General features: G+C 32.5%; 1 protein-coding gene and 2 long non-coding RNA genes across 3 annotated transcripts; 1 reads left to right on the top strand and 2 right to left on the bottom strand.

Moving 5' to 3' along the window:
* Positions 1-1136: 1136 nt before the first annotated feature.
* Positions 1137-4952, top strand: LOC108476305 (ADP-ribosylation factor 2-B). Its single transcript, XM_017778480.2, has 7 exons — positions 1137-1352; positions 1816-1986; positions 2841-2911; positions 3073-3192; positions 3889-4007; positions 4093-4174; positions 4714-4952. The coding sequence occupies exons 2-7, from the start codon at positions 1839-1841 to the stop codon at positions 4717-4719; spliced, it is 546 nt and encodes a 181-aa protein (XP_017633969.1). The 5' UTR covers positions 1137-1352; positions 1816-1838; the 3' UTR covers positions 4720-4952.
* Positions 4953-19061: 14109 nt separating this feature from the next.
* On the bottom strand, positions 19062-21248 carry LOC128290273 (uncharacterized). The gene is made up of 2 exons (XR_008279959.1): positions 21091-21248; positions 19062-19244 (listed from the first exon to the last, which is right to left on the bottom strand). It is a non-coding gene; the product is annotated as an uncharacterized LOC128290273 (long non-coding RNA).
* A 3403-nt stretch (positions 21249-24651) lies between these two features.
* On the bottom strand, positions 24652-25440 carry LOC108475823 (uncharacterized). The gene is made up of 2 exons (XR_001870019.2): positions 25243-25440; positions 24652-25019 (listed from the first exon to the last, which is right to left on the bottom strand). It is a non-coding gene; the product is annotated as an uncharacterized LOC108475823 (long non-coding RNA).
* Between the last annotated feature and the right edge of the window lie 823 nt (positions 25441-26263).

The raw sequence follows: 26263 nt of genomic DNA, 5'->3' as shown, positions 1-26263 counted from the left end.
CATTTGTAACACCAACAGAATCCTCAACAAAACCTCTTACATTCACCATCAGCATCTCCCTGAATGAGACTTTCCTCGACTCAGTATCCTCCATGATCATTTCCTCAGGATTAGCCTCTTCCGATTCGTTATTCCGCACTTACTTAGTTGCCCGTTCAATCACTGACGGGATTGCGAGGCAGGACGTTCAAGTGCCGGCAAAGCCGCATCAAACGTAGTCATTCTTCTTTAGTTGAGTTTAGTATTGCATATATAATAATTATTTGATCTACTAGTTGTAAAACTCCACAAGGATAGAGAGGGTAATAAGTTTCATATTTATTTATACATTTAATTTTTATATTTTTAACTATACCTATAAGACATTTTTGTCATATTTTAAATCTGGTTGTAGAGCCTAAAAGCCTCAACAATCGGTGTATGATATAATTTTTAAGTTAATTATTTGATATGCAAATAGTGAAAAATTATAACATTATAAGCAAAGTTAAATTATTTTTTGATATATAACTATTCAAACTAATGGTAATTTCAAGGAAGATGAACATGGTTAAGATTTTCTCACATGTCTCGTTTATTTATTTTAAAATTTTAAATATAATTTAAGGTTACATAATGAAATTTTGACCTTGCTTACAATTTAAAAATTCAAATGTACTAAATAATTATCGTAAAAGTTAAAATATGTCATAAGTCTCCTTACTCTTCATAAATTTAGAATTTATTTCTTTTATTGTTCATATTTCAAAATTCAAATCAAATAACTTTGTTAAAATTATTTTGTTAAATTCAAATTCATTACATTTTTATTTTTTTAGTTGCATTGCTACTAAGTAAATATTTTTTTATTTTAAAAATATCACACTAATAAATTTAAGGAAGTTAATAATTGAATCTGATTTTTAAATTAAAAAACATAAAAGGACTAAATTCTTAAAATAAAAATATTAAAACTAAATTTCAAAATTTTAAGGAGTAGATGTAGTTATGATATATTTTAACCGATACTAAAATATGGTAGGCCGTAATCGCAATTGGCAATGCAAGTATATGGTAAACAGCAGTGACGTGTCGCTGATTGATTGGAGAAAAGGCGAAATTACACGCGGCAATTTTTATTTTCAATAAAATAATCGGGAAAAGTATCTGGTCTGGCTCACGGTGCACCCGAGGACCGGTTCCTGGGTTCCTTTTCCATTTCATTTTAAACCATCCAAATATGCTTTTCTATTCCATAATTAACTTTGGTCTCAATCTAAGCTCTCGTTTCTCAAAATTCTCTCATTCGCTTTTCTTCCGTTTGGCTCAAATTCAAATTTCTCTCGCAGATCCCTCTGCGATTATCTCCAAAGGTAAATATAATACTAAAATAATATCAATAATTCAAATCTCTGTTTTGATTTTTGGTTTTCGATCTCGGAAGCGATGAATGTAAGAAACCATTTCACTGCACTTCACAGGATTTTCTCACTTTGATTTTGTTGTGAGGCTTTGAGTTCATTATCTTTTTGATTTCGTTTGGTTAAGAACTAACCGTGGCTTGAATTCCTTACTTATTACGTTCATTTCATGGCTTGCATGTGGAATTATGAGGAGTTTTTTTCTTTCCTTTCTGATCTGAAGATTTCTGTGATGAATTATCCTAGATCTCTTGTTTTTCTTTGTTTGTATACTTGAACCTTTGTTTTAACTCTTGATGAGGTTCCATGGCATTGATTTTCGTAACTCTACATCCAGATCTATTTGATTTGTTGAAATTCAGTTGTTAGTTTTTGTGTAGTTGGAAAATGATCTGTGAATTTGCATTATATTTAGGGATCAAAAGGTAGAGAAGATAAATGGGGTTGTCATTCGCTAAGCTTTTCAGCCGGCTTTTTGCCAAGAAGGAGATGCGAATTTTGATGGTGGGCCTTGATGCAGCCGGTAAGACTACCATTTTGTACAAGCTCAAGCTTGGAGAGATTGTCACCACTATTCCCACCATCGGTAAGTGCTCTTATTTCAAATCCTTCAGCTTTTTTAATCTCTGCTTCAGTTGATTATTTATAAATGTATATTAGCGCTATGTTAATTCTTCTTTTCTTATTATTGCTTACCCCTCATTTTGAAAAAGTCTGTTGTCATGTGCTCCATGGCAGATATTAGCTTGCAAAGCATTTAACCATTCTGTGCTTTTTTTTTTCTCTTTTCAGAATTTATAGTTATTGGCCCTCTAGAACTTATAGTTGATCCTCGAATGCTAGATTTCATTCTAGGATTAGACCACTTGGCACATGCGCTTGTGATCCAACAGGATGCTCAACTCTGTTTATTCTACCATTACTGTTTTTATAAGCATGCAAATTAAAAAGGAAACATTTAGTAACCAAATGGAACCAAATTAAGCATGATTTCTAGAGCCAAGGTGATGGAAAAACATGCAACACATGATGCATGGCCCAATCATTGTAAAAAGGAAGAGTTTGATCCTGGCTTTGCAAAATGGCATGCATGTATGCTTAACACAAACTTCTTGAAGTGCCCCATGTAATAGGCCTTTCTGTTTTTGGTTCAACAGCGGAGGTCTTACTTGGGTGTAATAACAAGAAAACAATAACTTATGTTTGACAAATCTCTATGGTTCCCATTCTGCTTTAAAAAGAATGACTTGGAAGAAATTCTCCAGTTGATGGAGTCGAGCAAAAAAGGAATGAAACAATCCAAATGATTGTTCTAGAATGTTATAGTCTCAGGACCGTAATGCTTATAATTCATAATGTGATTTTGTTTGGTATGTTAACTTTTTAATGTTTGTGATGCACTGATCCATGCTCATCATCTGTCATGTGTCTTTCATTCAGGATTTAATGTGGAAACTGTCGAATATAAGAACATCAGTTTCACTGTCTGGGATGTTGGTGGTCAGGACAAGGTATAAGTGTTTTACTTTGATGTTGAGCCTTGTTATTTCTGCAATACTTGAAAAAACCATTTACTTTCTGACACTTTAATAGTTATTGGATCTTTACGTAGTCTGATATTTAAGTAATGGCAAAACAATAATGTCTTGCTCATTTATTGTTAACCATGCAGATTCGTCCTTTGTGGAGGCATTACTTCCAAAATACACAGGGTCTCATCTTCGTGGTTGACAGCAATGACAGAGACCGTGTTGTTGAGGCCAGGGATGAATTGCATAGAATGTTGAATGAAGTATGGCAGTTACTTTTAAGTGGATATCAACCTTTGATTTTATGGTCATTTTTTATGCACGTGTGTTATTGCCGTTATAACTTATAATTGCCTTTTCAATGCTATTCATTGAGTACAAAATTAAGATTTAGTAGTCATATACGTGCTAAAGGGCACCCTATTTGCTCATGGCTTCTCTAGGTGGCCTAGATGCACACTCCCCTACACCCAAACCATTTCTTATCAATGATTATCTTTCTATAATCTGACCCATGAGCAATTGTGTGAAAATACATCCAACATAAAATGGCATGATTCTTCCATGTTATTTGATCTGTTTATTTCAAAGACCACTATCACGACTATGTGCTATTGAGCAAATGTTGTGTTGAAAGATGTCGATTCAACAAACAATGTAGTCTCTGAAACTACAATTTTAGAAGCTAATGATTAAAGTCAATGAAAATTATTTGTATAATTTATGCTACTGGTTTTGTTCCAAATATTTCTATTAATCAAAAGTAGTTCTTAAAGTTCTTGTTTGTTAAAATAATGATATTTTACATTCTTGATATCCATGTGGAGACCGAAATTATCAAATAAAAATGGATTGGTACTGAAATTTTGAAGGTAAACCTAGAAAGATGAGCTGAATCTCTGTTCTTGGTTTAGTTTTGCTGGGTTTCATGGTTACCAAGTTCATTGACTTGTTTTCAGGATGAACTGCGAGATGCTGTGTTGCTTGTTTTTGCAAACAAGCAGGATCTTCCAAATGCAATGAATGCTGCTGAAATAACTGACAAGCTTGGCCTCCATTCCCTTCGACAGCGTCACTGGTAAGCTTACTCACTGAGTTTTTGTGCTGCACTTTTCAATCTTATTCTTATTCATTACCACTGGTGTAACTTGGTTGTCTTTCAGGTATATCCAGAGTACGTGTGCAACATCTGGTGAGGGGCTTTATGAGGGCCTAGATTGGCTTTCCAACAACATAGCTAACAAGGTAAGAATGGATACTAGCACAAGCATCTTTATGAGACAGTTTACGTAATCTATGCATCCCTCTGGGATAAGCACATAATAGCCAAACCAATCAATGTTTGTTATTTTGTACATTTTATGTTTCTTTTTCCAATGCCATGGATTACTGCAAAGATTCTAGAGTGAAATATACATCCCTGGAATAAACTACACAGAATTTGACATTTGAAGCTCAAGCTTGGTTCATATTAAAAACCAAACTGCTCGAGTTTCCTTGATTAACATCTTTTAAGCTTGCTTACCTAGTGAAAAAGGAGTTTCTCATACTCGACTTCAAACTTGATTATTCGTGCTTGAGCTTGAGTCAATTGAGATTTTTTAGTGTTAATTTAAACATATTTTAATTCAGCTCACGAGCTACTAGAATTTGACTCAACAATATGCAAGTCGAATTTAAGTTTTTTAAAGTCAAACGCAAATAGCTTAGCCAGCCCGCGTCCATTTACCCCAATTGGAAGTTCCCTTTCTCATTTTTCTTATATTTGCACGCGTGTTTTTCAGGCCTGAAGCTATTAATAAGATTTTTGCAATGTGGGAAGTTCTGGAAGCAGGGGGGAGCATTATCTCGTCTTATTATTATTATTTTTCATTCTCCTTTCCCCCTCATTTTTCATCTGAGACAGTTGGATTGTTGTTATGCCTTTATTTGCATTTTGTGATGATCATTAATTTAGTTGGGAACTTATGGCTATATTGTAACTAAAAAACTGGCTGGTTGGATATATAATACCTTTGGATAATTTTTCTTTGCGACTGATCTATTTTACAGTTTTTTGGGTTTTATCCAGCAGCTTTGGTTGGATTTTGATATTTGGCTACACAGCAAGCCCCTATAATGGAGTGCTTCAGAAGCGTCTCCTAGGCCTCATGCTTAAATATCGCATAATCAAAATCACAAACTGTTTTTTTTTAATTAAAGAAAATTCATTCATACGAAATAAGCTCACTGCTTAGTTGCACCAGATGGCAATGCCCCTGATCATATTAGGCCCTCGAAACTGCAGAATCAAGGGCCCGTTGTGATGCAGAGACCAAATAATATTAGGGGTGAGTTACCCAGTTTGTGCTTTCTTTGGTCACCCAAGAAGAATTTTTGCAGTTTCTTCACGTCATCCAAGTGACGCATAATCAATGCGTCTTGATGGGCGCATTTTCTACTGATGTGACAAAGCGCAGACACGCTTACTTGTCAATTTAGTTGAAAACACATTTAGCAGGACACGCTTTCAGTTTCTCTCCTAGACCCTTTGGTTTTTTTTGGGGGGTTAAAGTTTTTTAAAGGTTTAGGGTTTTTCTAACATATGGAATCCGAATTCTCATCAATCCCAGATGAAAGTAGGTGGCCGCTTGTATTGAGTGCTCTATTCGAGTTGGTACCGAATACTTTGTTGCGTTGCAAGCTAAAAGGTCGGCCGAATTATACTAAGATACGCGACAATATGAATATTTGGGAGATGACGAACCAATCGAGGTTATGCAGTAATTGTAAGAACCCAGAGCATACGAGGTCAACATGCCCACACATGGGGGAAACATTGAGGACAAAACATCATTAACACATTTATTCATTCTTTTGATAGACAATTTGTTTATTTTTTTCATTGCTTCTCATTTTTTGGTAAATTGTGAATATTGATATATTATTATTGTAAAATATAGTAGAATACAATGTAAACAATTTTTTTCGTAAATTGCAAAAAAGAAGTATACATTATTTATATCAAATACATTGTGCATGAAAAAAAATTTAATACAAATACAATTAAAAGTTAACAAACTAAAGGATGATTTACATGAAAAAACTTAAAAAAACAAAAAATCATCGACGTTATCGGGCTAAATGGCTGCTACAACCTGGTGGGTGTCAATTGCGAGTAGGTTTTCCTTGTAGTTGGGGTTCCGGCTCCTTATATTCACCATCTTTATCTTTATCTTCTCCTCTACCTCCATCTTCATTTTTCTTCTCATTCCTCCGTGTTTGAATGTCATGTTGTTCTAGGATGCCATTGTATATCGTCCCTTCGAGTAATAGGTGCTTGCGAAGATGAACCACTTAGGAAGAATAATGACGCCGAGGTGCTTGCAACACTATCGGCGGATAAGTGTATGATGTTACATAACTCGGTTACAGATAAATTGTTAGAATTGTTGGCGATAGTGGATACCTCTGTTTTGTTGTAGCCATTGTCGTGTAATATGGTGCTAGGGACGAAGGTGGTACAAAAAATATACCTGCAGAAGGTATTGATGCAGGGCACAATGGTTCATAGTGTGGTGCTTGTGTAAAAATAACAGGTACAGAATGTGTTGATGCAGGGTATGGTGGTGCATAGTATGGCGTTTGTGTAATAATAATGAGGTTAGTGAAAACATCAGAATAATATAAACCATACTGAACAAAAGGTGGTGCAGACATCGGTTCTTTGTGTTGGGTTGGAGCTAATGATGACTCCGCTGAGGTGGCATGTACTCCCGACTTAGGATTCATGTGGGGTCGTCTTGGCCTCCTACAACGACATTGCCTAGTATTTTCCTTCTCCGACAGTAGATAAGACTTGCTATGACGTCCAAACCATCTCATGTAGTTCAGAGAGGTCGCCAATTCCGGTGTGAGAACAAGGTCGCGCATAGGTATGAAATCATACCTATACTACCAAATGTTGATATCTTTCTCATGGAATTTAGCCCAATCTTCGTTGGTCCTCCCCCTCAAGTTAACCTTCTGCAATTTTTCAAGGTCCTAGGGTGACGGCGAAATAGTTTACCTAAACCTGAACTGGTACATCACTCGGTCAGATTCGTGCATCTTCACCATCACAAAAACTATCAATGACACCTTCATGTGCCAAATATTAAGACCAAAAATTTGGCCGAGATGCATTCTTGAATTTTCGGATCGTCGTATGACATCCAATCGAACTATAGTACGAAATTATAAATTTTGTATGTCCATATTTAACTAAGGATTCCTTAGAATTTATGTGATATAACAAGGACAGATTTCGTTTGAAACAATTTAATCACATAAACCTAAAATTATGTAAGGTAATAGTGTTTTCTTAGTTTATTACGAACATTTATTTTATTCTGATTAGGATATAAATTAAGAATGCATCTTCCAATTAGTGTCTTCACTAGCACCATCTGATTAAGATTAAACAACTAATTTTAATGCATTTAACCATATTTTAATGCATGAATAACATAAATGATTTTAATTGGAAGCATGAATGACTGAGGCACAGAACAACATAAAAATGAATCGAATGAATTTTTATCAAATCATTTCAATTATTCTAGCTAAAACAAATTTAAGTCATCATCATTAATGGAAAAACAATTAAACAATTTGTGAACATGTTTGAATAACTAAGAATAAATTAAAAGTAAAGGAAGAAGAAACTCTTTGATGAGTTCGGTGATTCCCCGAAGACTAATCGTGGTGGCTTCCTCTAATTCTCGCGATTGGTCCTTTGCAAATTGTCCTCAAGGTGGCTAGCCAAAAGAGTTTTTTTCTCAAGGAAAAGCTAGCTAAAAGGAAATGAGGAGATGGAATGCTTTTGGGGTGGAAGAAAAGAGAGAAAGATAAGAAATGAAAGATGTATTCAAGGATTGGTGGATGATATGAAAGGTGAATGGAAGGGCCTATTTATATTTGAAGGAGAACTTGGCAGTTTGCTAAAAATAGCATGCACATCCCTTGATAATCTCCCTAGCATGGTCGATCATGAATTGTGGAATGAGGGGTTGATGGTTACTTGATTTGTGGTCGATTCTTCCTTGATTCATAGTATGAGGTTGGACGAAAATCAAGGCATTAGTTGAGGGCTAATTTGTGATTTTTCTCATACATGTAAGGATATTCAATTCAGTTATTCCAAAGCTAATTTGGGTTACTTTTCATGCCTTAACCTAATTGGGCTCTCTCCCCCTTATTAGACAGTTTTGGCAACCCAATTGAAAAGAATTTTAATTCTCTTCAGCAACCATCTTTAAGCTGTGTCAAAACAATTTTCTGAGCCCAATTCATCTCCTTTTTCGTCCAAAGTATTGGATAATCAACTCACTTTTATGTTTCTTCAATTGCTCCCAACATTGAGTAAATTAATGGTTCATACTACAACAATTTAACAAAGAAATGATCATGTAGTATAATTCAATGAAATTACGTAAAATTAACTCCTAATTATGTAAAATTAAAAACTTTGCATAAATTATGCCCAATATCTCAATATGAACCAAAATTACATAATTAGTTATTCAAATGCTCGAGATTTGCATGAATTCTAATTAAAAAGGTATTATAAAAGTCTATATAATTTAGACTTATCAAGAATATCCATTTAACTTGAACTATATTCTTGGGTGAATCGTCTGCATTGAGAGTTTGCAGTTCAACCATTGTATTCAGAACAAACTACCTCAGCTCAGCTATCTATATTTGCAATTCCTAAGATTTGTCTCAATCATCGAACAATTCACTCATTGCCTTCAACTTCGCTTTCTATGAATTTCAATATGTGATGGAATATTTGAATCGGGACTACATATCAACTATTAGTAATAAGACTGAAATTGTTAGATTTTCTCTAACCAACGGGATTATTCATTTGCAAATAAGCTTGGAATCCATTTTTTGATGATCTCGCGTTAGTTATGTAAGTATGAGGACCTTCATATTTTCAAATTTTCCAAATTTTTTTTCATCAGTGTTACCTTGACCCTCCATTTATATCTTCGTTACTGCTTTAACATTCACCAACATATTTGGTCGTGGTAGAAATTATGACTTTGTAATCCACCCAGAGTTTAAAGTTTTCTCCTTGAAGGCTCCTATAGTGGCCTCTTTCATTTCCTTTAGCTTCGCTTTCCATGCCTTTCAATATGTGATGGAGTATTTGAATCGGGACTACATATCAACTATTAGTAATGATACTAAAATTGTCAGATTTTCTTTGACCAACAGGATTATTCATTTGCAAATAAGCTTGGAATCCATTTTGTGATCGTCCTGCGTTAGTTGTGCAAGTATGAGGACCTTCATATTTTTGAATTTCCCAATTTTGTTTCTTTTTTATCAATGCTACCTTGACCCTCCATTTATATCTTTGTTACCACTTTAACACTCACCAACATATTTGGTCGTGGTAGAAATTGCAACTTTGTAATCCACCCCGATTTTAAAGTTTTCTCCTTGAAGGTTCATATAACGGCCTCCTTTATTGCAAGTTGCAAACCCACACATAAATCCTAGGTTGTGCTTTAGAATGCATCACATGGACCGATAATATATTTATATATTCGAAAAATTCTATGGCATGCATTGCATTCAAGTTGATGTTAAGCATATGAAACGGAGTTTTGTACAGTGGAAGAACAGAATTGAGTCCACTTGACTAACTTCTAGTTTTAATAGTATTCGGCTGGATGCCTTCATTAGAATCAAAATCACCATCATCTTCTTTAATATTTTCTAGTTCCTGCGAAATATCATCTTTGTACGGATCACTAAATTTAAATTATTTCCATCATTGTATGCAACATAACTGACACTTCTTCTGCATCAAGCTCAACAATATTTTCGTTAAGGTCTAATGTTGAATTTTGAACGCCCCCAGATATAGATGGTCATTAATAACTCTTGAAAAGAGTTATATTTTATACATTTTAAGCTTGATTAACTCCCTATACTTAGGTAAGTTTAGTTGAATTTTAGGATTTTCCATTAGTGTTTTTATGAAATTGCATTAAAAAGGCTTAGACTGTGCTTAAATATTATTACATGTTACTTCTAATTGTTTGTGGGAAAGATTTGCTTGTTAAGTGGCATGTGCAGAATGAGAAAAAAAAGTAAATGAGCGAAGGTTTTTCGTGGCAAAAGGTTGGACAGCTTGCTAACACGAATGTTGTAGCAATACCAGGAAGCGACCCAGTCAACACTTAATCGTTATCAGCTCTGCTGTATGTGTACCAAAAAAATCAACCTAAAAAAAAGGAAAAAGATCATGGGATCATGGGATGATGGTCCTAATCTAAAAGAAGATGTATAAAACCCAACAAGAAAGAGGAAAGGGGAAAGAGACAATTAGAGAGAGAATTGGAAAAAATCCTTTAACAAAAGTAGAGGATAACGATTGAGAACAAGACAGAGTCAGAAAGGGAGAAGGAAAAGGCAATCCCTCTAGGCAATCACTAGATATTGCGTCGCCAGAGTTGTGGGCTAGATAGGCCAAAGTTATTTCCCTAAGTTCTTCATTTTCTTCTTTATTTGTTTCTTTGTGATCTTAATTGATGAAAATGATGTTGAATGCTATTTTGAATTTGGATGTAATTGTCCAACTCATGAGTTAATCTCATATGGTTGGGATTGCTTCATGAAACCTTTATTTCCTTTAATGCCTAAAACATAAATTAGTATTAATTTACTGTTTCATTTAATGGTATTTATGAATCGCATGCATATAATCTCTAGACATAGATGGATGTGCAGCATGTTTATGAAATTAATCTAATATTGATAAGTTTAGGTTAGTTAGATTGAAATTGAATGATATGAGCAAGTACTTGACTGAATACTTGTAACAATCTCTAGACTTAGAGCAGCGTTCCATACAGAAAGAAAATAAAAAATGCTAGGTACTGTGCTAAAGACCTATAGACATATATTACTTTAGGCAAGGTAACTTGAGGTCTTACTCTCAAAAGAAGCAGGTCATTTTAGATCCCTTATGAGCAGTAGAATAAGATTGAATTTGCCAAGGCATTATTGGTTAAAAATGGTAGATTCTTAGTAATCCCAACCTACAATTCAAGATCGTAGATCTTTTAACCTTTGATGTAGCATCTCTATTTTCACATCCTTAATTGTTACTTGTTTATATATTATTTACGTAATCATTCTCATAATTGTCATTGCATTCTTACTCTTGTCTTGCAATAACATTTTTCATTTATTTGTTAGAATTCACATAGTACACACATCAGTATTCCTTAATTATCATTACATTCTTAATATTTTTTTTGTCATAGCATTAATCACACTCTTTTATAATAACTTGACCAATTTATACCTAATCGATCCTTGTGGAGACGATCTCACTTGTCACTTTATTACTTGATCCGACATGTACACTTGCACAATTCGCTTAGCATATTCACACGCGACAGTCATGTAGTGTAACGTCCTAAATTTCTTAACTTTGTTTTTGTGTATTCTGTCACAAATATGTATCTATTTCAGTGGTTAAGTGTTCAGGGTATGTGTATGAGGTATTGGGTTCAAGTCACACTCTTTACAAAATTCTATTATTTTTTATCCTAGCCTTATCCCTGTTGGATGGACTTATATAATATTGTTTGTAAACTGATATTAGAATGAGCCTGTTGGTTCAAGTGGTAAGGAGTTAGCTTGTTGGAGGTCTTATGTTTGAATCCCTGCATGGGTGTGGGCGATAATTTTTGCTTCGATTTTGTGTAGGTTCGGTGGAAGTGGAATACTAAGGTAGTTGTGAGTTAGTGGGTCGGTTAGTTTGTGAGATTTAGGGGAAGTTGAGATATTATGGGGTTCAAATTTTATTTTTGTTTTTTTTATCTTAAAACTCTCTGCGTTTCATATTTTTTTCTCTTTTGATGTTTTTCTTCCTCTTCTTTCTTTCCTTTTCCCTTTTTGATTTTGTCAAAATTCGGTGTCTGTATCATTGTACCTTAAATTCGCAGTTCCTTCGTTTGGTTCGATAAGTGGTGTGTGTAGTTTCTGTTTCCTATTTTCATTTTCAATTTCTGTGAATCTGTGGTGGATTTTTCTTTTGGAAAAGGTGATGAGGTGTGTAGTAGGGAATTTGATTTTTGTGAATCTATTGTGTAGGAGAAGAAGGTGAAGCAGTGGTTTTCGTTCCAACAGTTTAATTTGTGTGTGTGATCGTTTTAGTGGTGGTAAATTTATGTGCGTTGTTCGGTATAGTATTGATGAATTCATAAATTGATTGCTAATCGATCATTGGAATACTGCTTTCTAGGTTTCGGAGGTCCCGGGGTTGTAGTAGCATCAAAACTGAACCAGGTGTGTAACAAAAACACAAGAAAACAAGGTTCGACGAAAGTCAAAAAAGTGGCCTACCAACACCACACGAGCATGTGCCCAGTCGTGTGGTTGGCCGTGTGTGGCACACGACCATTTGACGGGCAAAGGTGTGGCCGTGTGGGCCACACGGGCTAGGTCAATTTAGGCGTGTAGGCCCAAAATTCTGAAATTTTCCCTAGGGTCGCTTGAGTCGTTCCAATCGACTGTGGGTCTTCCATAGGGTCGATAAGGATAATCAAACCCTTAATACACGAGATATATTATTCTGATAGACTGATTTGAGTTAGTAAAACTGATATGTACGTCTGATTGTCTATATAAGCATATATGATATATGTATACGAGCATGCTAAACATGTTGATTCTGTTATGTCTGTTATCTGTATTCTGTATCTGTATCTGGGGTGGGTTTTGTATATGTGGAGGAAATATACTGTAAGGCGACGTTTCACCTATTATTTGGCAGCATGGCTACATACTATTCTGATAAGTGTCGTACAAACACTATGTGGTATGTAGGGATGGGTGGTGTTTAATACCCCACATGGTGTGATGGGATTGTCGGAAATGGTGTGTAGAGGATAGGAGTAGGATTTTGCATATATGTTCTGATTATCTGATTCTGACTTGATCTGTTTCTGTTAAGGACTTGTGTTTGTATCTGTATCTGATCTATATACGAAAACTTTGTTCCCATATGCATGAATGTCTCTGATAAGTTACACACTGAGTTTTTTTTTTTTTTTGAAAACTCATATCTGTTTGTATGTTTTGTTCAAGTAATCCTCAAGTATAGGAGGGTCGGTGCGACAAGGCTCAGTAGTGACCACTAGTACAAAAACTGTCTTTAAATTAACGGTTTTATTTTAGATTCTAGTTTTTCTTGAGAGTTTGTAAATCTTGGGACTCTCTAGACTGTTTGCTTTAGGTTTTGGTTTTGGATGAGTTTTAAAAATTTTATACTGCGATGTTTGACAATATCACGATTTTACGCAAACAAAGGTTTTTTTTTTAAAAAAAACTTCGTTTTATCTATAATGATTTATCCAACTTCTGTTGCAAATTTACGATTCACATTAAAAAACAACAATAATGGTTTTAATAAAGAATATAAAAACGAGCTTTTTAAAGATGTGTACCATTTTTGGTAACAATTAGTACGTAAAGTTTTAACCTAAAGAATGTGTTTAAAACCCTTCATAGTAACACTCCCAGATTTGGCCATAACATCTAGGCCGGGCTTGAGGGGTTACATTTAGTCTCATATTGATCCTCCAGCGGGATATTTAGATCGAAATCCAAACAACAAACGGGAGATTTTCTCCCTTAAGATATTGTTGGCACCTCTATGATCCCAGGTTGACTGTATGAGCTAGGATTCTTGGCAACTGGGTTCACTTCCTCCTTATCATTTAACTCTGTATATAATTCAATTGCATGATTTCTGAATTTTCCATGAACTGCTATTATTGTCTCTACATCTTCATCATCGAAAATTTGAAGATAGCTAAATGTGATCGGATTTAATGACGTCAGAAATGTATAGAAGATTGTAGATACCGTCCTCCCACAACATGCTGAAAGTTTATTATTGATCTACGATTTCATCTCTTCAAGATCCATATTCTGTTTAAATCGCTCACTAATCTTATGCCTCGATTCGAATATAACTTTAATTTCATCGGTTTCTCAAATTTGTCTGTTGTAATACACCAAAACTGCAAACAAGTTCTTCAACTTTTACGACTTATTTACAAAAGATATTAAATTATTAGTTTAAAAATAATCATATTAGTACAATAAATTAAATAAATAAATTTTATTTATCTAAATCTTTAGGATTTTTGTTTTATGGAAAACACTTCAAACTAATTTTATCTATCAAACTAATATAACTTTTCTTTTTACCTTTGAGATGTGGGGTATAGGGTTTTATAGATTTTAATATATATTTTTTATTTTTTATTTTTTACTATGTTTTGAGCATTCTTAATATTATGCCTTGAAGAAGTAGAAAAAGGAATAAATATAGTGATAATTTAATTCTTCGTCGACGGAGATGGGTCTGACATTTTAAAACTTTATTTCAAATCAGCCTATCAAATCTCAGATTCAGAAGGGTGTAGTATGTCATTACTACTTAATCTTTTCTTTTTTTTTCCATTTTCAACAAATTAGACACACCACAGGTCACTTTTCAAGTTAAAATCGGTTGAAAGAGACCAATTTTTCCCTCTCCATGCACGATAAAGTTGTTCATAGGTTGATTCAAGTAAAAAATTTAAGTCTATTTCTTAGGATCAGGCTCGACCTAAAAAATAGGTATAAAATTTTGTCTAATTTCGATCTAGATAAAAATGTTAAAACCCGAGCCCAACTCACCCTTATTAAATATTTTTATATTATTATTGACTTATATAAAAATAAATTTTAAAAATATAATACATCAAATATAGTAAAAACATTAAAATAAATATTTCCCAACAAATGAAGAAAATATATATACTTAAATAACATTAAGATAAGTGCAACTTAGTAAGCAAATACCTCTGCATTAGTAGCAAAATTAATAATAACACAAAAGTTATGCAATATCTAATTAATAACAACAAAATAGTAACAATATAATAGCGAAATGATAGCAAAATAATAAAAAACAGTGACAAAACAACAATAATTTTTGTTTGCAAATTCAGGTGAGCAAAAAAAGTTTACCTAAGACTTGGCTCGTTTAGAAAACGAATATTTTTTTCCCTAAACCTATTTTTTGAGCCTATATTTTTATTCAAACCCTTTCACTTTTCAGACAGATACAACTTGATCCATGAACAAGTCTAATACAAAAACTTGTTCTATTTAGACAATAGCATTTTTTGTCCTATTAGACTATTTTTTATTTTTATTATTTATTTTAGAAAAAAGGCCTTGTATGGCAAGTTGAAATATTGAAATTAACTCCTTGGAGGGCCCAAAAACTTTTCAAAGCTATTTTTTAAGAAGAAAGTAACTACGTGATTCAGCTCCCACAATTGATTCTTTCAGGATAAGAAGTTGGCTTCATAAATACGTCTCCAAATTTTGTTTACATCCTCAATCAATGCTAAGCCCATCGCTTCCTCCATTTTTTTTCACTTTAGAACCCTTCAGAGTAAGATTGACAATCCCAAGATAATATTGTTTAGCCCCCACGTGAAGATAATTACAATAACACTTTTCTTTACTGATGCACGCATATATTTTGTCTGGTAGACAACATCCACGGATTTCAAGTTGATATTATTATGAGTTAATTAATAATCATTTATTTGGCAATGAAGGGTCATAAGAAATTGTTGTGAATATATCGACTAGTGTCACGGGGCTAGACCTTTCGTCTCACAATCCGTGTGGCTTTAGGCAATTTGCTCGTCCAAACTCGCCTAAGTCAGCATTTACTCGTGTGAGGATTCTTTAAGAACTCCTCCAAGGCACCAAATTGATAAGCGGAAGTGATTTATATCAAAAGAAGCAACCAAAGAACAACAGAAAGGGACGCTCGCAAAGATTTTAAGTAAATGCTCTCTATTCTCTTATTCACAAAGAATAATGAAACAATGTATGGAGTGAGTACAAATGAGGGGGAGGCTCTCTATTTAGAGTTGAGCTCCCCCAAAACTGACGGACAAGATATATTTACATCGACGGACGAGATTAACCATGTCCCATAATTTAAGGTATTTACAAGATATTGCCATATCAAATCCTATATAATCTTTACAAGATATGATTCTCTCTATCTTCTAAGATTAGTTACCAAAGCAGCCTAAGTTGCCATATCTTCGCTATCGGGCCAACCAGGCTTCAATCTGACAGGCTTCTCTAACAGTGCCTTGAATCGGGTCAGTTCTTGTGGGCCAAATGATCCCCATCTAAGCAATAGACCTCCATCGAATGCATTTGGTGCGATGGTCACGGGCTTTGAACTCTGACCCGTGACACTAGGCAGAAAGCGAAAACTAGAGAGGTAAATCAACCAAATGTGGATAAACCTCTGCCTTTTATTTAAACGAAAATTATATCATAAGTTACTCAATTATGGATATAACTTTTAATCATCTGAAATATATATATATATATATATATATATTTAAATTGATCATTTAATTAAATGAGATTATTATTTTTTGTCCATTACTTTTAAGAGTCTAACAAGAAGGTGATGTGGTAACCAAAAAAATTAGTATAATAATAAATTTAACCTCAAATTTTATAAATTATATTAATTTAGTAATTAAAAATAACTCTTAAAATTTAAAATGATCTCAATTATTGGTCTTACCATTCATCGTCATAATCGGTCATACAAGGCACGACTAATATTGACTAAAATATTAAAATTTTAAACATAACACCTACATAACATTTCTCGTGTACTTTTTTTAAATTTTTATAATTTATTGAATATTTTTATAAATTTTAAATTATAAGATAAATAGTGACATGTTAATATAGAGTACATATAAAATGAAATGTTAAAAATTAATATTTTAATCAATATTTCTCTTTAAAAATAATTTAACTTTTTTAAGAAATTAATAAATTAATTTAGCGAAAATAAAAACTAAATTGGTAAAATATATCAATATTAAAGATTAAATTATGCCTAAAAAGACCGCAACGTCCTCTAACCCTATACCGTCAGCGGAACAGGTTACGAGACATTACCATCAAGATCAGTCCAATTCGGTCATTAATTAAAATAAATATTCACACTCATCCTAGTTTTAAGATGTCGTCCCTTTAGTGGGCCTCATGGTCCAATATGAACGGTAAATTCAATTTGGAACTAATTTAGAATCAATACGAATTTTTTTATAAATTTCAAAATTCATACTATATACAGTTGCCAACCATAATTTACTTATTTCATCAATACTTTTACAACCTAAATGACTCTCATTAAACATCCTAGGTACATGCCATTATCAATACTCAACATACTTTACCTCATTGAATTCAGGATCGGCCTGGGATGCTGATGCAACAGTCTAGCCTTAACTTAACCTGCGCACGGAAACAAACCGTATGCTGAGTATACACTCAGTGGTAATTCTATAATCTGAACACTTACGCAATTATAAAATTTATTAATTTATATATATCGAACTATTCAAACTCAATGAGTATTCAAACATTCACTTTCCAACCAATGTTTTGGTCTACTTTAAATTTCAAATCATTTATTAATTTCAATAGCAATTAATCAATCAGTAATGTTCATTAACAATCAGAACAATTATTTATTCAGTAGCAGTTAGTTATTCGGTAACAATCAATTATTCAATAATAACCAGTTATTCAATATTGATCAATTGATTGGTTATCCAGTAACAGTCAATTATTCGGTACTAGTCAATTATTCAGAAATAATCAGTTATTTTATACCTTTATTTACCCCTATTAACATGACTCGGACTCAGACGGATACACGGATCCAACCAACACACCAGTACGGCACATATTGTCTCATCGGCCGAAGCCAAAACAATAACGAGAATGAGTAACACGGTACGAGTACCTCATCGAATAAATCGGAATAGTAATGAAGATAGAATGAAGATTCAACACACAAAGTGCTGAATCGATAACTTGATAAGATATAAGATTCGACACACAAAATGCCGAATCGATAAAGAATGATAATAATAATAGTAGTCGGCACATAAGTGCCTGATTAGTAAGCCGGCAAAACCCGTACTCTTCTATATCCTATGACATGCCAACTATATCCGACTAACCCGACTAGTTAATAGGGTATTTAACTCACTTTTCAGTATAATTTCTATCTCATTTCAAGTATCAATTATAATTCATTTTCTCAATTCAATAATTCTTTCCTTAATATATCATTCCAATAATTATATATATTCACACATTTTCACAATCTCATACATTTTCATTCAATTCAATATATATATATATATATATATATATATCTCGATTATTCACATTAATTCATAATTTAATACAATTCAATTTACTTTTCATTTTCATATAATTAAATTCCACAATAAACACATGTTCATAATTATTTCACCACATTTTCAAATCAAATCATTTCAATAAAACACAATACCAATAATTCATACTTTAATTATTTACCATAACATTAAATTAAAATACAACAATTATTAATTAAATTCACCCTTCAATTTCAATCAATATTCATTTCATTTCAAATAATTTAATCAATGCACCTACCATACATAATAAATAATAAATTCAATAATTAAATATTAAGTTTGGGTTATAGAAATACAAACCGTAATTTTCGAGCTAACTCCCGTTGTAGCACCCCAAACCCAACCCAGACGTTATGGCCGGATCCGACATGCCACATCGAAGCGTTCAAAACATTTTATATTGTTGATCCAGAAAAACCTACTTAGTGTTTTAAAAGATAATTTCATTATAGGTTAAAGTGAATGTAAGTCATGCACCGGTAGGAAGCCGAAAAGAGGAGGTGAGTCTATCGGACTACTTAAGTACCAAGCTCCCTTCGGATCCAATCCTAGACATGCACATCGCCATTTCCACACCTTAACGTCATGTATATTTCTAGGAAACCGATTTGATTAAGTCATTTTTAGGAAAAGTGATTAATTTTGGAAAATACTTTCATTGCGGAAGCTTTGCTTGTTGTCGTGTTATTTTGAAATCAAATGTTGTTTTTTTTTTTTGAAAACGCGCCCTAAAGCTATCCAATTTCAACAATTAAAATAAGTAATACTTATCTTAGTAATACATATTAAAACCATCAAAAATAATTAAGCGGCCTTATTACATTTAAAAACCCAAAACTTCAAACGTAAATAAAAGGATGTTCAGTTCACCAGAAGAAAATCAAACTTTCAGAACGGGTGGCCACTCCGAATTCCCTCACAGCTCCAAGCTCATTATGGTTGGGGATTACCTGCGTGGATGAAAATAAAAAGGGTGAGTTTGGGGAAACTCAGTGTGTAAGGAAAACCCATTCAAAGCCCAAGTCAGCTCAAGCCTATTGGGCCTAAGCCCATTCAGTAACAGTGGTCTTGGACCAAAGCCCTTTTGATTACAATAAACCGGGCCTTAGCCCTTATTCAGATAACAGTATGGCCCATACGCCCATTTCAAAATACATGCAACATCAATAACATATGCAAGCCCATTTGGGGAGACTACTCAACCCACCAACCACTACACTCCACCCGTACCAGCCCTACACTCCATGTGGGAATAGCTCAACCCACCCACCCAACACTCCACATTCTTGCTTGCCTTGCTGCTCGATTATCGATAAATTGAGGCAAAGCCTCCAAGACGTGGACAAGCCACTTTCAGTACTTCATCCGTCAATATCACAATCCCATGCATCAGATAATAACAACATGGCATGCAGTAAATAACAATAGTCAAACATGCATTAAGGTCAATTTAACCCTAGGGGTATTTCGGTAATTTATCTAATAGGGGTAAAACTGTAAATTTTCCACTTTTAAAGGTATTTCAGTAATTTATCTATTTTAGGGTTTTTCATGCATATTCCTACTTTTCACGTACTAACAGAATCACGTACCGAGGGTTCTTACCGAATTGGGCCCGTTGGCCCATCATTCCAATTTTGGCCCATTAAGCCCAAAAATATCGAGGGCACAGAAATCATGCACTTTGCAGTCCAAATTTTGCAGCTTACCAAAAACATTAATCGATTTACCTCACGAGCATTCACACACTCGCAAATCTACAAAATACCAGTTTTCGGCATTTCGACTTTTCGATTTTTGCCGATCCAGACTAAGAAAGAGGGTGTCAGTTACACACCTGTTTGCGACGATATGCTGACGAGATCCACACACGAACTGCTTACAATTGGATTACTAACATATTAATCTAACTATTCAAATACGAACTACGTATTAACCCCTTACAATATTCGGCCAACCACACTTACAAATCATAGTAAGCTTATAAGAAATCAATAAGAAACTCATTAACAAATTTTTGTCAATGTTTACCATATAATCATAATCTCACTGCAAGCTGTCTTCTTGAACAACAGTCACTAAATCATTTATAACTGGAGCTACGAAACTCCAAATCAAGTGCCGTTAATTTTACCTGAAAATAGACTCATATATCTTTTATCCATAAAATTTTCAGAATTTTTGGTTTAGCCAATCAATACCAGATTTTTCTTAAAGTTTCCCATGTTTCACTGTTTGACTAATCTGACCACTCTTCATTACGAATCAAATTTCTCATTTTACAGAATTCAAAATATGTTCTCGTTTATTTCATTTGAAAATAGACTCATTAAGCTTTAATTACATAATTTATTCAGCTTCTAACTCATCTCCCACAATTTATAGTGATTTTCCAAAGTCACGTTACTGCTGCTGTCCCAAGCAGATTTATTACCAAATTCACTCTTTCACACATAACTTGCATGCATGTTATTTAAACATGTATATCACCAATCAATCATCACATATCTATGAGTTTACTTAAGTATAATCTCCATTTCATCATTTTAAAGCACAACATGTTAGCCGATTTTTCCCCTTAGCATCTAAGGCACATGCATGCTCATTTGTTTGGCTCAACTTCACCTATCTTCCATTTTTCATTAAAAGAACATGAAACAACAACCATTTCCTTCATTTTAATTCATGACTAAATGCTCACAACACAACTAAAAACCAAAATATGCTTCAAGAGTTAAGGTAGAATCAAGAAGAACTCATGAACCTCAAAATAAAAGCAAACTACCATGAACTTACCTTCAATTTTTCTTCCCCAAGTGACCGAACATTCAAGAGCTTTCTCCTCTCCTTTCTCTTCTCTAACTTTAGGCTATGATGAACAAAGATGGACAAAGCTTTGTTCTTTTCACCCCCTTTTTTTTAATAAAATTTCATATTTCATTCATTTAATTCTTTAATACAAAAGACATGAAATTCCCATCATGGAACATTTACCTAACCCATTATCATGGAACATTTACCTAACCCATTATCATGAAATATTTACCTAACCCATTATCAATTTGTATCAATTTGTACCATAAATTATGGATATCAAGTGCACATTTTGTCTACAACAACATGATGACCAGCCACTACATGTAAAATGGGAGGTTTGTCATGCAAATCCTCCTATTTTGTACTCCTATTTATTTGGCCACTTCAATTTAGCCTATAGCATTTTCAAACATTTTCACATAGGTCCTATTTCATAATTTCACCCTCTTTTTCTTATGGAACAAAAATTAACTAAAATTGGCGGGTTCTATCTTAAGCTTGGGCCTTCTAGAGGCCCACTAACATAATTAAACCTATGCCAACATTCACAGAATTCCCGAAAATTGGGGCGTTACACCCGTTGACTTTGTCTTGTCCTTTCTTAGCCGAGATTTTCGGTACCACATTGACTACGAAATTAATACAATTTATAATCATTAATACATTACTAATTTATATCTTGAGTTACAGAATTATAAATTAAGATCCGTTAATTTTTCCTGAAACTAGACCCACAAATCTTCTTACCATAAAATTTTCAAAATTTTTGATTTAGCCATTAAGTACATTTTATTCTTTAAATTCACCCCTATTCTGCTATCTGACAGTTTCGACCCTTCTTCACTAAAATTTAATTATCTCACAGTACAGAACTCGGATAATATTCCCGTTGATTTCTCCTAAAAATAGACTCATTAGGAATTCTAAACATATAAATTTAATCCTCTAATTATTTTTCTCCAATTTTTGGTGATTTTCGAAAGTCAGAACAGGGGAACCCGAATTCATTCTGACCTTGTCTCACAAAATTCATTATATCTCATAATTTACAATTCAATTGCTTATACCGTTTCTTTTATAAGAAACTAGACTCAATAATATTTAATTCCATATTTTATTCATACTCTAATTCAATTTCTAAATTTTTTAGTGATTTTTCAAACTTAGACTACTGCTGCTGTCTAAAACAGTCTTAGTGCAAAATGTTGATTTTCTACTTTTAATTTCAATTTAATCCTAACTAAATTCACTTACTTTTCTATCTTAATTCATACTTTATTTCTACTCAATTTTTAACCAAACTTAGACATAATTATCTATTTTTATCATAATACCTTAATTTCGAAATTCTTTCAATTTAGTCCTTAAAGCATAAAACTTATGAATCCCTTCACAATTCAATCCTTATTTCATTTCTAACTTGAATTTCTATCAATTTAGCCCTTAATTCATCATTTTACTCAACATGAACAATATTTAGAATCTAATAAATTTCAAAATATCAACTTAATTTCATCAAAACTTTGTTATAAAGCTTTAAAACATCAAAATTAAGTAAAAATGACTAAATTGACATACCTATTAAAGTTTAAAGCTTCAAAACCTTGATTTTCTTTTTTCTCTATTTTTTCTTTCTTTCCTTTCTTTCTCCCTGTTCTTCTCTGTTTCGTTTGCTTTGTTTTTTCTTTTCATTTCTTTTATTTCATTTATTTCTTTATTTCATTTCTTTATTTTATTATTAAAATATTAAAATATTTATTATTTATACATATGTATATTTATTAATACACGTGTATTCATTTATCACCTTACACTTGTCATAACTTTTATTTATTTAATTAATTAATATAAAATAATATTAATATAGTATACTTTAATTATTATTATTTTACTTATATAATAAGTAAATACACATGTACAATACATGTGTACCATTTATATTTGTACACATTTAACTTATTTTAACCATACATTTGTCACCCCTTTTGGCTTATTTGCCTATTTAGTCCCTTCACTTTTCTTTATTTTATAATTAAACTTTCACATTTAATTCAATTTAAGCCTTTTCACTAATTACTCTTAATTAAGCTAAATTTACTTAATTAAAGTCTAATTAACTACTCAATTGACTTCGTAAATATTTTTAATAAATATTTACGAATCCATTTTTTTAGAAATGAAGACTCGAAAATTTAATTTCTCGATAACCATAAAAATTTAGTCATTACAAAGACAGCGCTAAATAGGTGCCATTAGAATTTAAAATGAGGTATAGTCATAACATTATTATATTCAATGCTTTCATGTATAGTCCTTTCAAGCAGGGATATTTATTTAATGCTATTTTATGGGAACCATACGCATTTGGTTTTATTGTGTGCTATTGATATGGTTGTATAGTCCCTTATCAATGAAGTTTTTTATTGGATATGTGGGTTTTAAATTTCATATTTTGTTCAATCTTGTCATTTATATTGTCGAAATTATTTTTTAATTTGAAAAACGGGAGTTGACTTAAAAATAAAAATGGAGTTGTCATTGATCTTTTTTCGAGATGTGATCGAATCACATTGAGATTGATCATTTTAATAAAATGTTTTGATTTATTAAAACAATGCTTTTAGTCTATAAAATTCAAGAAAATGGGTTCGAGAGTCGGTCACGTACGAGGAAGGGTTAGCACTCTCGTAACGCCCAAAATTGGTACTTAATTGATTAATTAATATTTTAATGTCGAAAACTTGAAAAGGTTTTATAATACGATCCTTTTATTTAAAAAAAACACTTGAATAAGTTAAATTGGATGCTAAGACCCTCTTATTTCGAAGAAAAAAAATGTCATACCCAATGAGTTAGGATACAACATTTCATATTTTCGAAACTGAGCTTACCTTTTGATTTTTAAAACTCATGCAGTGAAGTTTAAAAAGGATATTCAATTATTTGGGTCAAATGAAAAATCGGAACTCAGTAAGTTAGGGCACGATTTCTCAAAATTCCAAATATAAAATATTGCCTTTATTCTTTAGAAATACTTATTTCGAGATACAAAATGTCATATCTAGTGAATTAGGACACAACACTTCGAATTCCTGAGAATAAGCTTTATTTGAAATTTATATGTTTCGATTGAAAAAGGGTACTCGGTTACTTAGATTCAACGAGGACAATTGGAACCCAGTAAGTTAGGACACAATCTTCTCGAAGATGCCAAATACCGAGTATTGCCTTATTTTGAAAACTTTTGAATAAAATGATTTTAAAACTTAAACAATATTAAAACACGACCTTTTAGGCGAAAATGTGCTGGAATAATAATGTACAACGCAAAGTAATAATTCATAAACAAAATGTTATAATAATGAATCACAAATAAAAATAAATACAAAGTAAGAATTACAATACACATAATAGCAATAATCACATAACACGCTATCCTAATATCCACATTAATACAAAGATGAAATAAGTAGTAAGAAAATCTAAAATGAAATATAAAACAATTCTAAGCAAATAATACATAAAAAGATTTAAAACGGATGTTATAAAAGCAATCTAAAGTATATAAAAGAATTTAAAAAATTAGTATCCATTCAAGATAAAATAATATATAAAATTTGTAGGGTCTAATTTTTGCCCGGACCCAACAAACAAAATAAACCAAAAAAACAAATATCCAATTTCAGCCCATTAGAACCCAAACATAGCCATTAACCTATTACAATAAAACAAAGCCCAAATTTAAAAAAAAAATCCTAGCCCACAAAATTTTTTCAGCAAAGAGGGAAATCCTAGATTTGCTGCCTCCCTTCAGCCACCATGTGCCAACATTCAACCGCCACTACCCACGTTCTCCACCACCACGCACCACGCACCCACGCACCATGTCCAAGCCATGTTCGCCATACCTGCAAGTGTGCACAAAAACAGTTGTAAATGGCTATATAAAGCCACAAATATGTAATGTTTTTTGGTTACGGAGAATACAAAATACACACAAAAATCAATTGCAAAGAAACAAGTGTAAAAGGAAACTTAAGAGGTGATTTTCGATTGATTTGTTTGTTGACCTTGTTAGTTATTTTGGTGTGCAAAGAATAATCAAAAGAAGAAGAAAGTGAGAGCACTTACCAAACCTCTGTGGGCTTAGTCGGAGTTCTCCTCCGTTGGCGGAATCAGCCATCATCTGCGCGCTGTCAGTAACCGTATGGTGGTGGTCTGGTGGCTGCACATTTTTAGTCTGAAACCCTAGGGTTTAAAAACTTTGGATTTTCTAAAAGGCTTTTTTAATGTTTTAAAAAAAAAAGAAACAAAATAAAGATTTTATTTAATTTTAAAGCAAAATTTGGGGGGGGGGGAGAGATAGCCCGCGTGTTGACCCTATGGATCCGCGCATTTACCCCTTAAATGAGTAATTTGCGCTTCAGTCCTTCACCTTCGTGCCAGCTTTAAATTATCCCCTATTTGCATTTTATTTATTTTTTAAATTTACCCTGGAGTTTGCGCACCATTCCAATTTAGTCCGCCCCTGAGTGCTGTTTTTTGGGGTTGGAAACATTTGCATTTTTAGCCCTTGTACATTCGCGTGCATTGCATTTTGGGTCTTATGTCAGTTTCAATGATTTATTTTATTTATTAATTATCTCTGTTAGTTTAATTTTATTTCAATTAAGTTTTCTTTTCATTTCAATATGTGTAATTCATTTTTTTAAAAAAATTCATTTATTATTCGTCTTTAAAATTTATTTAAATATATATTTGGAATTACTTTAATAATTTTACTTTTTTTCTTTTATATTTATTTGTTTAAATTATAAAATTATTTTTTAAAATTCTCTTTTATATTATATTGTTTTAAAATTTTGGATAATATTTATTTTAAATTACCTTTATATTATATATATATATAGCTTATGTTAAAATTAGCTTTATTCTATGTACATTATCAATTCCATGTTGTTTTATGTCTATATATATATATATGTATTTTTATTTTGTTAACAAAATCTACTTTTGTATATATATTTCTTTTCAAATCTATTATGTATATAGTTCATTCCTTAAAAATATTTTATTGTATATCTTCATTATTTAAAATCCTTTCATATATTATTATTTTTTACATATTTTTAATTTTTTCCATTATATGTAT

This window comes from Gossypium arboreum, chromosome 3 (assembly GCF_025698485.1).
Source record: "Gossypium arboreum isolate Shixiya-1 chromosome 3, ASM2569848v2, whole genome shotgun sequence".
In the NCBI taxonomy this organism is placed as follows: Eukaryota; Viridiplantae; Streptophyta; class Magnoliopsida; order Malvales; family Malvaceae; genus Gossypium; species Gossypium arboreum.
This window is presented reverse-complemented; position numbering and strand designations above follow the sequence as displayed.

Coding starts and splice junctions, on each gene's coding strand:
- LOC108476305 (XM_017778480.2), top strand. CDS start 1,839: ATGGGGTTGTCATTCGCTAAGCTTTTCAGCCGGCTTTTTGCCAAGAAG. Junction 1,987..2,840: donor CACCACTATTCCCACCATCG/GTAAGTGCTCTT, acceptor TCTTTCATTCAG/GATTTAATGTGGAAACTGTC. Junction 2,912..3,072: donor ATGTTGGTGGTCAGGACAAG/GTATAAGTGTTT, acceptor TTAACCATGCAG/ATTCGTCCTTTGTGGAGGCA.